This window comes from Cyprinus carpio, chromosome B23, assembly GCF_018340385.1.
Source record: "Cyprinus carpio isolate SPL01 chromosome B23, ASM1834038v1, whole genome shotgun sequence".
Classification (NCBI taxonomy): domain Eukaryota; kingdom Metazoa; phylum Chordata; class Actinopteri; order Cypriniformes; family Cyprinidae; genus Cyprinus; species Cyprinus carpio.
In genome coordinates this window covers 22,207,240-22,222,591 of record NC_056619.1, presented here as the reverse complement: position 1 = coordinate 22,222,591, position 15,352 = coordinate 22,207,240, and the positions used below count along the sequence as shown (strand labels likewise).

Genomic DNA, 15,352 nt, shown 5'->3' with positions numbered 1-15,352 from the left:
AATATATAAAAAAGTATTTAAAAAGATATATAAAAGGCAACACATAAGCATGTTGGTTTGCTTTTTCTTTATTTTTTTGGTCTTTTCTTTATTTTTTCTGCTCTTTTTTTGTGTGTTTTCTTGGTTTGCTATAGTTTTTGGCACTACATAATTGTCTTATTGGGTTGTTATGTTTGATTTTCCTATCTAAAGCCTTTGTCCTTATGCAAGCAAAATAGGAATACAGCCAATAAAAATAAAGTGAATACATTTTAAATCCTTATTTTACACATAAAATAAAAACACTTTTTCGGACCCCTCCAAAAATAGGGGTATTAAAATATTTGACATTTTGTATCACAAATCAATGTGATGATACACACAGAAATAAAAGGAAAATAAAACATAAAAACTGTACAAAAATGATAAAATTCATTTAAAAAATTTCCAAATGATGCAAAGTTAGTCTTTTTTTCTATAAGGACCTTGGGCATTGGTTTACAAAGTGAAGTGTCTTTCTTCATTTCTTCTGTTGAATGTAGTTGAGATTGCCATGCCGACTGTGTTGAATCAGCGGGTAATGTTGATTTGCCACCACAGAACCTGCAAGAGAGGCATACTAATCAGTGGATATGTTTCCTGATTTATCAGTGTGTGCATTTGTGGCCTGTAAAAACCACAGAGAGGAATATTTAGAGGGAACTGAATGTCAATGGAAAACATGTCGCATGTGTTACGTCCTGTCAATGGAAAACATCAAATAGTTATTTTAATAGTTCAAATTATATTGCATTCTGACATTAAGACAATTAAGCATGGATTCCCCTATAAAAAAAAAAAAAAAAAAAAAAAAAAAAAAAAAAAAAAAATTTTAATAATATGTTGGATGGCTCTTTTTTTTGGTCTGATGTCTTGGTTTGCTGTAGGAAATGTTTTTGGCACCACATAACTGACTTGCTGGTTTTGATTTTGCCATTTAACATAAATAAATAAATAAATTCCGGGTTCCTTTTACTTTTTAGGGGTATTTGGGTATTAATTTTTTTTTTTTCTTTTGGGTATGGTTTTCCTATCTAAAGCCTTTCTCCTTAAGAAAGCAAAATGTCATGCATGAATAAATACATATAATTAAATAAATGACATCATGTTGGTTTTACTTTTTTGGTCTTTTCTTAATTTTTACTGCTATAAGAAATGTTGTTGCCACTACATAATTGACTTACTGGGTCTGAAATGACTTAAAAGCCATTGTCCTTAAAGTAAAAATAGCAAAAATAAATACAATAAAATGAAATAAAATAAAAACTTGTTTTATTGTTGACATTAAATGATAATTCCACTGTTACTTTCCACGTCTAAAGCCCTATTCGGACGGGACTAGTTTTCTATACTACGTTTGAGTTTCGATTCTTACCACATGACGTCTGCGATTTTCATGTACCAATTCGGACGGGACTAACATCTCCGTGTTTATTACAGAGGTGAGAGGGTCTATTTTGTGCATCTGGGCGTCACAGATCACGCGCTCTGTATGCGTGCATTGCATATAACGTTAGTCATTCAGATTGATTACCATTAGTATTATTACACAATAAATACTAAAAACTAAATGGCTAGTATAGCAAAACCATGTTAATGTGTGGTGTCTGTAGTTACCATTAGTATTATTACACAATAAATACTAAAAACTAAATGGCTATGTAGTAGGCTAAACCCATGTTTAATTTTCATAAAGGTACATCTGTAATTAAAAACATTATGTAACTGAGTGCAGAAATGAACGTGAGTAATCTTACATGACGCTGATATTACAATAGCCAGTATTAATAGTTTACGTGATCTGGCTCTTGATTTTATTATTTTAATTTTTTTATCATTATTATTTCTTTGCCGGGAAGCAAATATTTCAAACATGCGCACGGTAAGAGCATCTACGGTAATTCACGTTGGCCAAAACACACAAGGAAACGCATTGTGAAATAAAATATCGTCGGCAAACACAGACATTCGCATTCGGACAGGATTAGTTTTCTCAGAGGATCACTGAGTTTGCTCAAAAACAGTAGGTAATTTGCTCTGGAATTGTCACAGAGGATGTGTGAGAAAAACACAGACGTGGCAGATTCGGACGGGATTAATATCACCAAGTACGTCTGTGAAACACAGATTTCTCTAACGGCCCCCTGTAAAACTAATCCCATCCGAATAGGGCTTAATACAGATAAATTCACAAGGTTTGAATGTTTAGTGTCAACATGTCAGAGAGATAAAGGAGCACTGGTACCTTGTGAGATGAAGGGTTTGTTGGGCTGCTGGAGGTAGGGTGGCAGACGGTAGGGCATGAAGGATGGAGACAGCGAATACGGAGCAGCACTGCTGTGATCCCAGGACCGAGAGCCCTGACTCACACCGCCAAACTGAGACGGGAAATTAGGATCTGAGATATAGAGAGAGAGAACAGTGAACACACAGCTCTGAACTAACAGACAGCAAAATAACAAACACGATTTTCAAACCGTCACACAAACATTATGAAACCACAAGCTTTCCTTATTTAAACTAGTTTCAAAAACCAAGGTTTTGTTAGACTGTGATTTCAAAGGGTTATAGGTGAAACAGCTCTAAACCAGTAAAACCAGTTCCCAGTGTTTAGTTTAACAGCTGTGGAGTCACCCGGTGAACCCAAAACACCTGTGACACTTACCTGTTTACTAGTTTACATTTTTCTTAATGTAAAACCAATTGCTATGTAACAGCTGCAATTTTGTATATTTATTGAATTTTCTTAATGCAAAATACAACTTCTTGTTTGTTGTCCTTTTGATTTTGAGGATAAAATATTAAAATATTATCTTGACTAAATGTTTTTTTTTTAAGAATAATTTGTGCTGACTGTGCAAAATAAAAGAAATTTGCCAATAATATCAGTTTTCATTTGTCAGTTATGTAACTAGATTACTTATTCATAACTTAATTATATTTAATAATAATAATTATAATTAGTGCTGTCAAACGATTAATCGCATCCAAAATAAAAGTTTGTTTACATAATATATGCATGTGTACAGTGTATATTTATTATGTATATATAAATACAAACACATGCATGTATTTTGAAAATATTTACATGTATATACATTTATATACTTATACTTTATATTAAATATAAGTATATTTAATATATAAAATTTTTTTCTTAAATATATACATGCATGTGTTTGTATTTATAAATACATAATATACACAGTATAAATACATATATTATGTAAACAAACTTTTATTTTGAATGCGATTAATCACGATGAATCGTTTGACATCACTAATAATAATACATTTTTCCATAACAGCATTAAAAGATAGACAATTTTATAACGTGGCATTTACTTAAATATTATTATTTAATTTTTTTTTTTTTACTGTGACAGCTTAGCAACATGCTAATGTCAAAATTAATTGAAATCTGAGTGCTATTTGCATAAAGCCTAGATCTCTATAAGGAAAATCTGCTTAGAAAGCATTTCACTAGGTTTCTAAACTGAGTGACAGACACAGTAACCAGTGAGTGTGAGCACCACGTGTGTGCACCTGTCTTGTTTACTGTGCCGTTCCCCACCAGTGGCCCCGGATTGAGATGGTGATTGTGCCAGGGGTGCCCCCTTTCTCTGGCGGGTCCGCCACCCACTCCACCAGCCACCCGTCCAGTCGACGGCTGAGCAAAGATGATGCTGGGGTCGTTCAGGTTCATGTGGGCGGGGCTCACTGCTGGCCCGCCTCCATTCCCGCCTCCGCCACTCCGCACGGCGAACTTCAGGCCCGGAGAGGACGGGTGGCTGGAGGCATTGGAGACCCCGGAGCCCTGGATGAGAGGGCCGTGGATGGGCCAGGAGGCTGAGGTGAGGGGTGGCTGCTGGGGGTGGGCAGGCAGGAGGCCCAGCGCCGAGAGCCCGGTGTGATACTGGCCCGGGTGGGAATGGGGGAAGCTGAAGATGGGGAGCTGGACCTGGGGAACCTGCGGCTGTGGATGGGAGGGTTTGGAGGTAGAGGATGCTGAGGAAGGCTTGCTGTTCTGCGGAGAGACGGACGCCTGGCTGTAGGGAGACTGCTGAGGGGAGTACGGAGGAGTCTGACGCGTATCAGACTGAAAGGAAAACAGACAGAGAAAGTGTCAGTTCATCTAAAAACCATAATGAAAATTGATGTTCTGTTGTTGGGTGATACTGAATATTTGCTATATATTTATATATAATTAAGCAAAACCTTGAATATCACAATTTTAATACACTTTTCATACCAATACCATGCTAACATCTGTAAAAATCAGAGTGTATATATAAAAATTCTATATATTCAGTATATACATAATTCTATAAGTATATAGTTTCGAATTTTCTTAGACATTTTGTAAAAATTAATTACTAATTGTACTTTGCTAAATATAAATTCTTAAAAAAAAAAACTATAATATATAATATAAAAATATATATAAAAAGTATATATAAACATATCTAATTACTATATCATTTTATTTATTGAAAAAAGGTTAATTAAATATAGATGTATTACTTTTTATTATAAACATTAATATAATTATACATAAATTTATAATTAATACATTTATATAAAATAATATTTACTTTATACACACTATATAATTTCTAAATAATATTATAAATACATACCAACAGTTGTCATTCTTTGTATATTTACTGAAAAGTAAACTAAAAATAATTAGATAATTATTAATATAATTAAAAAATAAACAATACAACATAAATCTAAAAGATCATATAAATTAAGTAAAACATTTTTTGTTTGTTGAAAACTGTTGAAGATTAATTGTAACTCGAAATAAATAATACATAGATAAAATAAATTTTTTTTTAAAAAATTAAACCAGATTTTCAGAATCAGAATCAGAATGAGCTTTATTGCCAAGTGTGCTCGAACACACACAAGGAATTTGTCTTGGTGTTAAGAGCTTCCGGATCAGAAAAAAAAAAAAAGATTTCAAACAAAATACAAACAATTTTACAATTTTACTGTACTTTTGTGACAAGTATTGTTTGACCCAAAGTATTTAGTTGAAATTTCATTTGACTGGCAAAAGAAATTAAATTCAAAGCATGCAATAAAATACTAAGAAACATCAACTACTTCTCAAAGACAGTGGACCTCTATCACCCAGCCACAGCTGACAGTAGAGGCTTCTGGTCCTTACACATTCAGAGGGCTGCCTGGTCCGTCCGACCCGATCCTGGACTGAAGCACCTTGAGGGATGGGGATGGACTGAGAGCTCGCCATGGCCCGGACCATGTGAGGGACTGGAAAAAATAGAGAGCAATCATAGTCAAATAATTGTATATGCTGCCCCCTATTGTTTGTAAAGGAAAAAATACATAATAAAATCAAGTGCATAATAAAATCAGCAAAGACAAAACAATACAAAACTACTGACTATAAAATTCTTTTGCAATAACCATCCACTTTATTTTGTGACAGAGCTGATTTCTGTGAATGTGAGAGATTCCGATTCATTAGCCACTAAAGTTAATTATCTAGAATAACAGTAAAGTGCAGTAAACAGTAACACTATTTGCCACTATTTTGCTAACATAAGCCATTTTGTTTGGCAAAAATAGCTGCAAGCAGTCAGATGAAACCAGAAGCAAAGCACACTGAAGTTGAAAATGGTCCATTGCTTATGTTAAAAATAATGTGGATTAATTCATATTTTTCCCATCTGTCTATATTTGTACATTTGTATTTATGCATTATTCATGGTTATATTTATTTTTGCTTTTATATATGAAATATTCATGAAATATTCATGACCTTATAAAAATGAAAAGTTGTGAAAAGTAGTTGATTATTAAGAGTGAAAATTAACTACTAAAAATAATTACATAATTACAAATACATTATATAATAATACATGAACTGTATTTTTTTTACTGTTTTTTAAATGCATTACACGTACAAAATGTCCTTAGAAACAATATATTGAATAATTATATTTTTTTATAAAAAATATCTAGCTATTTATCTGTATGTATATATTGTGTGTGTGTGTGTGTGTAAATACATACACATATTATATTTTTAAATGTATTTTATTGCATTACACATGTTAAATCTACTTGGAAAAAAACAGATGAAATAAATATATAAAATGAAAAATGTATAAAATAAATTTTTATTAAATAGAATTATATCTCTATACTCACACACTCAGATAGATAGATAGAAAATATTAGATTATTTTTTTAAATATATTCATAAAACTGTATGGTCTGAGAAGTTCAGCTCTACATAGGCTGCATTAATGAACAAATCAGCAGACAGAAGAAACAACTGAATTAAGTTTTGAGCTGTACCTGGTCCCGGCACTGCTCTCTGACGGAGGTGTTTGTAATCGGGACAGTCTCTCCTCACATGACCCATATCACCACACTGAAAGCAGCGTCTTTCTCTGGGCTCCCTGTCCTCCTCCCTGACCTCCTCCTCACGCTCGTTCTCCTTTTTCTTCATTCTGTAAACAGACTAGATCAGCTAAGCACTTCGCTGTAAAAGGTAATCATTTTTGCTTGTGTGAACAGCGCACCTGCGCCTCTTTGGGCAGTCCTTCATATAGTGGCCGATCTTCCCGCAGATCCGACAGCAGCGGTCATTAGGAGCCAGTTCTCCGTCCGTCAGCACCTTCGAGTCAAAGAAGTAATCCTGACAGAGAGACAGAGACACAAAGATGAAACGAGGTATGAAATGAAGGATGATGACGCTCAGGAGCAGTTTTTAATGTGACTCACGGCCTCTGTTCCTGGATGAGGGTAAAACGGGGTGCCAAACAGCTTCCTGCCATTGATGAAGGCCTTCATGATGAAGTTAGTCACTGTGTAATAACAGGCAGCGAGAATGAGTGAGACATAATCCACCATACATTTACTAGAACTGCTGTTTAGAGCAGAAAAACACGAAGATATGCGGGGTGGGATAGTTTCGCTTACTTTTGCGAGAAACACCAGCCCCAAGATTGTGATTCAAGTCAAAGGGATCTGTTAAAAAATAAATGTTATGTTATGTAAAAACACAGCATATAACATTTAACCTTGCTAGGGGTCACGCAACACAATTGAAATTATTGCAAAATATTAGACGTCGAACTGTAACTGTCACATTCAGTGAAGTTACTTCAACATTGGCTAAATATACAACAGAAAAAAACAATACTTTTTTTTTAAAATAATAATAATAATAATTATTATTATTATTATTATTATTAAATATACACCATTTGTCTTTGTGAGATTAGTGATTTTTTTATTATAAATAATTATATTACTTTGTATGGAATTATAAATAAAGATAAACAAATATAAATTATTTTATATTTAATCAAATAAAACCTAATAATTACAAGTAATAACAAAAATATAAATAAAAAAATATTTAATGTATTTTAATGAAATAAACATTTTAAAATGTACTTGGAAACAATGGAATACCTAAAACTATCATACATTTAATAAAATTAAAAGAATAAATTTAATCAAATATAATATATATATATATATATAAATTATTACTTTGTGTTTTTAGTGAAAATGAACTACTTAAATAGATATCTGATTAATAATTATAATTAAATAATTTAAAAAAAGAGTATATATTAATTAATATAATTAATTCATTACAAATGAATTAATGAATAATATAATAAAAAATATCTAAATTTAAAACTGAAATTTCAATACAAAATGTACAAAATGAATAAAATGAAGTACAAAATAAATCAAATATATAAAAAATATGATTTCAAAATCTATGTTTTTTTTATGATTTTAGAATAAATTATGTACCCATTTTGGACTTATGAAAATGGTCTTCCAAAAAAAAAAAAAAAAAAAAAACTTAAGGCAGATCTAGAGAGGTTAAATTAACAAATGAATAAACAGAATAAAATGAGTAATTCTAATGTTCAGAGCAGAGCGACAGCAAAGTTGCTATATGCTTATAATGAGTGTTTTCAAACCTTCGATTGCAATGCATTTGGACCCCTGTTTCTCAAAGGTGGTGCGGCGTTTGCGCTGGCGGATGGAGATGACGTACTCTTTAAAATCAAACTCTTCTGTGTAGAAGCGCAGCAGGCCGAGCCACAGCTCGCCAACTGTCTCCTTCTGATGTAGCTCTGGCAGACGCCGCTGGACACAAAAAACACACACCTCAAATAATGCATGTTCAGTGCACTTGAAAATGCATCGGAATGCATAATTTGTTTACAGTGTCCAAGTGAATAAACATTGAATATTAGAACTCAAACTAAAAGTACATCACATTCAGTGGCTAAATAAATATCAAAATACATACTAATCATTTATTATTACTATTATAAATAAATAAATAAAATACACGTTTTTCTTTGTGTATTAAGTGACAATTACAACAAATTAGATGATTAATATTAGAATTATAAATAATATAAACAAATATATACTTTCAATTCAATTCAAGTTTATTTGTATAGTGCTTTTTACGATACAAATCATTGCAAAGCAACTTTACAGAAAATTAAGTTTCTACAATATTTAGTAGTAGTTTATCAGTGGTGACTGTCAGTTTATGTGCATATGGCAGAAATTTTCGGAAATACAAGACGTAGTCATCCAGACGATGAACACTATCACTTATATTTCCTTGCATATTTAGTGAAAAATAATTACAAAAAGTTAGTTTTTCTATGCATTTAGTGACAATTACTACATACTACTATCAGTTATGGATTTTCTTTATTTTTTTGTATTGTCACTAAATAACACAGACAATTCATAACCGATAGTATGTATTTGTTTACTTATCATATTATATTATTTATAATTATAATATTAAGTAATCTAATTATTTTTGTAATTACTTGTCTCTAAATAACAGATTTTTTTGTTATGATTATAACAAAATAATTTGATTACTTTTATGATTACTAATAATACCAAATATATACCATCAATTATTATTTTGTGGATTTTCTATAAGTATATTTTTTAAATTTATGTTAATGGTAATGTTTAAGTATAATGTAACATATTTTATTTACAGTGACAAACAAAACTGCATCATTGCCTGCTTACCAGCTCATTAAGATCATTGAAGAAGAAAGCGTTCCAGCCATCCACCATCCTCTGAGGAACAGTGTTCCCATCGAATATCTGCAGAAGAACACAATCATTCAGTACCATGGTACTGATATCATCAGTGAACTATAGTACTACCGCAGTACTGCTGTGTAAGGGCGCTGTACCTCTTGTAACACAGGGATGACTGGTGGTTGTCTCTGTTGTAGGAAATACAGCACCATGAGGATGTAAGCATAGGAGGAGAGACTTCCTCTGGAGGCGTCGCCAATGTCACAGCGCTGCAAAACACACACATATATATTTCACATCCTTTTTTGTGTCCTTGTGTGCATGTAATCAATACTACAGCATATAGCAATTTCCTATGCATTCACATAAGGAGAAAATCAAGAGAGCAGTGACATGGTGCACTAAATTTACACTTTATTATTAAATAACAGTTTATGAGCTCTTATTAACTGTAAGATTAATAATAATAAGAATTTTCCCTTCACTATTTTCATCAATGTATACACTATTGTTAATAAGTTTGGGTGAGTAAGAATTTTATTTATTTTTCTAAAAGAAAAAAAAGGAAGTCTCTTCTGCTCACCAATTTGCATCAAAATTACTAAAATATTTTTACATTTTATTTGAGCAATGTTTTCAAAAAATTACAGTAGCTGAATTTTAACGAATAATATGTTTCACACATTTAAATTACTCTCATATGCTGTTTGCTCAAAATGTTGACTAAATGTTAATCATATTTTTGTGAACGTTTTTGTTTCAGCTGTTCAAAAGTTCATTAGAACTGCATTCAGAATCATCACTTAAGTCTTTACTGACACTTCAGATGTCACATGATCCTTCAATAAAAGTATTACTTCTTTCAAAAAAAAAAAAAAAAAAAAAATGTAATGCTAGAACCCTAAACATTTGGAACATAGTTGAATTTTATTGTGTTTTTATGTGATACTCAAGCACATGTTCCTTCAGCACTAGCTGTCTGAATCTGCATGTTTGAATATTGCACAGAATATTTTATGCAGCTATCTGCATTCTGAAAATTACCTTGGCAAATACTTTCATAGTGTAGCCCAGATACTGCACACGAGGGTCTATAGCAGCATATGTGGCCAGCATCCGGGTGTTGTGTTGGGCCTGACACACAAAAACAACATTCAAATAAAATAAATAAATAATAATTATAATTAAGTAACCAATTTTTCAGATAGATACAATACAAAACAATACAATATAATATAATATATATCTCACCAGTGTGTTGTAGAGGCTGATGTCTCCCTCCAGTCCGCTCTGCCTGTGTTCAAACTTCACTATAGGCACTTTAGCAGTTGTGATAGGCAAAATATTCCTTAAACCTGAACCACACAAACAATGAATCTCTCAGCGCTGAAGAATCAACTTACACTGACTTCAGTTTCACAAAATAAATCACTCCGTACCTGTGTGCTTCTTCAGCACCTTGGCTAAACCCTCAATGATCTCCTTACAGTTCAGCTTCTGCAAGAAAAAACGAGAAAGTCGATAATTGGCAAAAAAAATAAAATCCTTTTCAATGTTTTTAAACACAAAACACCATTTAAAGTAAAGGAAAACAGTCATCAACATATTATAATGCACATTAATATTACTTTTGAAATTTTGCATGACATAAGAATTTAAATGAAAGAAAAAAAGGTATGTTTCTAATATTGGCCTAATCATACAGATATTTACAAAAATTAAATAAAAAATAAAATAAAAGTGTCTAAAAATCAACATAAAACATGGCATGCCCCTCTTTGGAAGGATTTCTACCTCAGCGGTGTCGTGACCCTCGAGTGTCATACAGATGTCCAGGTCACTGTCACGAAAGCCAAAGCCGTTCTTAGAAGAACCAAACAGACAGAGCTGGGCCTTATCTGAACAAATACACACAGAACACAAATTAACTTGTCAAAATAGGGATACTGTAAGTAAGTAAATTTTATTTATATAGCACATTTAAACACAGCGTAGCTGACCAAAGTGCTGAACAGAGTATTATTTAAAAAAACAATAATAATAAATAAAAATAAAATAAGAATAAATAACGAAATAACTTAAAATATAACTAAAATATTATATTTTCACTAATTTCATGACTAATATCTTATAAATAACAGCACCACCTCTCTAAGTATTCTGTGATATTCTGTGTTTCTGAGCAGCTCGTGCAGTTTCTCATCGCGCTTTGTGAAATATAGACTGAACGGCAGCTCAAAACCGCTGTATGAGATATAAAAGAAGCCAGTGTCACGCTAGTAGCCTTAAGTTTTAATGGATGATGATTATAATCAAGGTGATTACAGTGATGTGTACAGGAGTCGTACATTAGGTGTGCGTATCCGTTATTATTGATGTGCAAACGAACCTTGTATGTGTGCTCTCGGCCCTATGATCACAATAACATATTTCTTCTTGAACGCAGTTCAGTATATTCACATAGTTGTATACAGTGAGTGTTTTATAACGGATGTGTTCATGTACACATGGCCATCAGATGCAACACTGACACTATTGCATGTTCTGACAGGAGCGTATTTACTGATGACATCGAGGCGAGCTGCCTTCAGATCGCCGAGTTTCCACACATTCAGAATGGTTACATTTTTCATTTGTATTTTGGTGTGTTTAGTGATTATGAATGGATCCATTATAGTTTATATGCAGTCCTGTGGTATTGTTTGGTATTGCAGGCTGACTTAGTGCTTATTTGTTAAAATTACTGTATAATTGAGCTTTACGTACTTTTAAGTTGTACAGAATAACTGCAGTGACATATTGGCAAACTATGTTTGATAGTTGTGATTCAAAAGCATGCAGGGTCGTCTGCTCTCTATAGCTCTCGTAGTAATTTGATGTCACACACCGATCGGTCTGATGGTGATGATCTGCTTCAAGTCGAATAAGCCTAATGATTCAATGGACCATTCATAAAGAACCTTTTACTTCACTCCTAAATGAATCAGCCATTTGAACAAATCAAATGAATGAATAAATGATTCGATGACTTTATCATTAAGACATTTACCACCACCTACTGGCAGATTTAGTTTATTATTTAGAGTATGATTTCATTAAAGAAATTATTTCATATTTCCAAAGTAATAATAATAAAATTAATAAAATAAATTATTAAAGGTATAGTTCACCAACCCAAAAATGACAATTGTGTCATCATTTACTCACCTTCATGGTCCAAAAGAGTACAAGTAATACATTTTATCAAACAAAATTTTTCTTGCTAAAGCTACTTTTTGTAATGGCTGTTTGACACTTTACACAACAATGACTTTAAATAATCTTTTGGGAGTAATTTATCAGCCAAAATCTTATTAATTACATGATGTGGCGCCGGTGATTTTTGGTGATGAAACTAGTTTTTTGTGTAATTTAATGCCCAAGTATGCGACTAGTTAACACTGCTCTGGTTGTTTCTAATACAACGACTGAAGAGGTGATGGTAAATTTGACATTTTTGTTCTTCTTTTGGAAAGTAGAGGAAATGCACTCATGGATTTTTAATTTTGCTATCTAGAGCAAAACAGGCATCACTATAGATGTTTACACATCTACATGACAACTTTTGCTTCTGAAAACCCTGGAAATGTGAAAAGGGTCCATTTCAACTTGAAGTTATTTTGCTACTGCATTTTTATTTATTTTGTTAACACTTGTACATGTATGAATGCATTTCCTCACCGTTATACTCTTTTCTGATGAAGCGCTCCAGACTGCCCAGAATCTGCTCCCTCTTCTGCTGCTCGATAAGAGACGGTGACAGCTCACCTACAAACACAAAAACATCACAACGGAGCCTGACGTAAACGTAAGGGTAAATGCAAATAAATGCACTCAAGCTGAATGATCGGAATGCGCTGGAGTATTAAAACAGATGATGTTAAAGTATGGGATGGCGCTTACGGTAGCACAGCATGCAGAGTCCGTCCAGGATCTCTCTGAAGTGCTCGGTCATGGGCGGCAGGGGTTTCAGCTCAACCTTCTTGAAGTCTTCAGGACAGTCGTCTTTAAGGTGGCCGTCTCGCTTGCAGATGCTGCACACGACTGTTGGCGGCTGTGAAGAGAAACAACCAGCAGACACTTAACTTCTGGTTCACAGCACCAGATTATTTAGGATACCATAATACATGTGATTCACATGTGTGCCATAGTATAATCTTTATTTATATATATATATATATATATAAAAACAGACGATTGAATTATTGGATTGCATGACAATTCCACCCACTCTTAGAATTAGAGAGTCTATTTTTTTCACTGCTGTGCCTTTAAACCTCCTTTATATACAATCGTTCAAAAGTTTTAGGTAAGTTCATTTGTTTTCCTGAAAAAAAAAAAAAACGTATATTTCGCAAGGGTTTATTAAATTGGCGGTAAAGACACTTATAGATTTCTATTTCAAATAAATTCTGATCTATTTATCTTTCCATTCATCAAGGAACCCCAACCCCCCCCCCAAAAAAAAAAAAATTATCACTGTTTCCACAAAAAATATTAAGTGTTTTTAACATTGATAATCATAAGAAATGTTTCTTAAGCAGCGAATCAGCATATTAGATTGATTTCTGAAGATCATGTGACACTGAAGACTGGAATAATGATGCTGAAAATTCAGCTTTGATCACAGGAACAAATTACATTTTAACATATATTCACAAAGAAAAAGAGTTATTTTAAATTGTAACAATATTTCACAATATTACTGCTTTTTCATTTTTTTTTTTTATCTGAATCGTTCATACCATTTTGAAAGCTGTTTTGGTTCGATTCACTGAAAAAAAATGTATTCATTTAAACAATTCACTCAAAACAAACAAAAAAAAAATAACGCTGGCCATTTAATTCACATAAACTACACAAGATCAATATCTGCCTGAATTTTGAGCCAAACACAAGTAGAATACAAGTCGAGCACCACAAATATTTACACAGTATCCTGTGCAATTACCTTTCCTCCAGTGAAGATCATCCTGTCAAAGATGTAGTGCATGTCTTCTGGAGCAATACTGTGCTGTTTCTCCATCTCTTGATCTTTATCCTCCTCCTCATCCTCCTCGCTGTCCATCAGCAGGCCGTTCAGGGCAGAAGGAGACTCCGCTGCAGAGGGTTCCTGGGAAACAGACTCAGATCTGCTGTCCATCCCAGCGTCGCTCAGCAGGAGCTCAGTGAACCCCGCTCTCAGACTCTCCTCTTCCTCCATATCCCTCTCGTCCTCATCATCACTGCTGTCTGCGTCCTCCTCGCCGCTCTTCTTTCGGTCCAGGCTCCGGGATCGGGCCGTGCGAGAGCGTCTGGGTTTCTTCCTCAGTAAGCCGCGGCTGGCGTTCGCTCCGTTCCTGCTCTGAGGACAGGCGAAATACTTGTAGGCCGTGCGGAAACGCTCCTGGATGTACTCGAACACCATCTGACTGTTCAGACTGCGAGCCACGTTCCTCTTCAACGCAAACGGGTCTGAAACACACCATTTAGTCATTTGCAAATGCTTTCAAACTGCAGTTGTTGCTCCTTTTCATATGGATCTTAAACTAACAAACATAAAATTAACTTAAAATGGATTCAATTGTAAAATACTGTGGTTTTTGATCTTGTTCAGCATTATCGGTTGATAATGGAAATTGAATTGTGTTCGTTTTTAGATTACCTGCGCAATCATCTCATGCTCATCTCAAGTTAATCAGCAACACTTTACAATAAAACTTCTTTTGTTTACATTACATTCCTGACCTAACAATGAACAATACATCTTCAGCATTGATTAATAAAAGTTAATATTACATACAACATTTACTAATGCAACTTTGAAATCAAGTCACATGCTATATTGCTAACAAACTATTATATTTTCTAAGAATTAATTGCTCAATTAAATGCATATATATATAAACATAAATATACAAGTAATACTTTGTACTAGATAATTAAAAAAACAAACTTTTTTTTTTTTCAATGTCAAAACAACATTTGAATAACTTTAAAACTGTATTACTTTGTTTGTTTGTTTTTTAGTTCTACATGTAACACAATTTTGTTTTATTTTATTTAAATTAATAAATATGATTTAAATCATACTTTATAATGTTGTCATTAATAAATTCACCTGCTGCATTAAAAAAGATTGCGTTCTGAGTTATTACAAACTACAGCATTTTTTATATCAGCTATTTTTAGCCATAACATTAAAATAACTAAAAGGTGG

At 33.1% G+C, this 15,352-nt stretch overlaps 1 protein-coding gene across 2 annotated transcripts in view; it reads right to left on the bottom strand.

Moving 5' to 3' along the window:
• Window positions 1-52: 52 nt before the first annotated feature.
• LOC109048485 (terminal uridylyltransferase 4-like) overlaps window positions 53-15,352 on the bottom strand; it is a 52,419-nt gene continuing 37,119 nt past the window's right edge. The window contains exons 13-30 of one of the 2 annotated variants that reach the window (XR_006158287.1): window positions 14,105-14,607; window positions 13,057-13,207; window positions 12,835-12,921; window positions 10,909-11,012; window positions 10,554-10,611; window positions 10,366-10,469; window positions 10,159-10,248; window positions 9,270-9,383; window positions 9,100-9,177; window positions 8,007-8,175; window positions 6,982-7,029; window positions 6,784-6,866; window positions 6,582-6,697; window positions 6,355-6,509; window positions 5,198-5,301; window positions 3,980-4,117; window positions 2,264-2,416; window positions 53-582 (exon numbers count right to left, since the gene is read on the bottom strand). Coding sequence is in view for 1 of the 2 variants with exons in the window: in XM_042751399.1 (XP_042607333.1) it covers window positions 500-582; window positions 2,264-2,416; window positions 3,565-4,117; window positions 5,198-5,301; window positions 6,355-6,509; window positions 6,582-6,697; window positions 6,784-6,866; window positions 6,982-7,029; window positions 8,007-8,175; window positions 9,100-9,177; window positions 9,270-9,383; window positions 10,159-10,248; window positions 10,366-10,469; window positions 10,554-10,611; window positions 10,909-11,012; window positions 12,835-12,921; window positions 13,057-13,207; window positions 14,105-14,607 (2,753 nt within the window). In the remaining variant the exon portion in view is untranslated. Of the gene's footprint in view, window positions 583-2,263; window positions 2,417-3,564; window positions 4,118-5,197; window positions 5,302-6,354; window positions 6,510-6,581; window positions 6,698-6,783; window positions 6,867-6,981; window positions 7,030-8,006; window positions 8,176-9,099; window positions 9,178-9,269; window positions 9,384-10,158; window positions 10,249-10,365; window positions 10,470-10,553; window positions 10,612-10,908; window positions 11,013-12,834; window positions 12,922-13,056; window positions 13,208-14,104; window positions 14,608-15,352 lie in introns of both variants that reach the window. The other variant, XM_042751399.1, reaches the window with a different exon arrangement.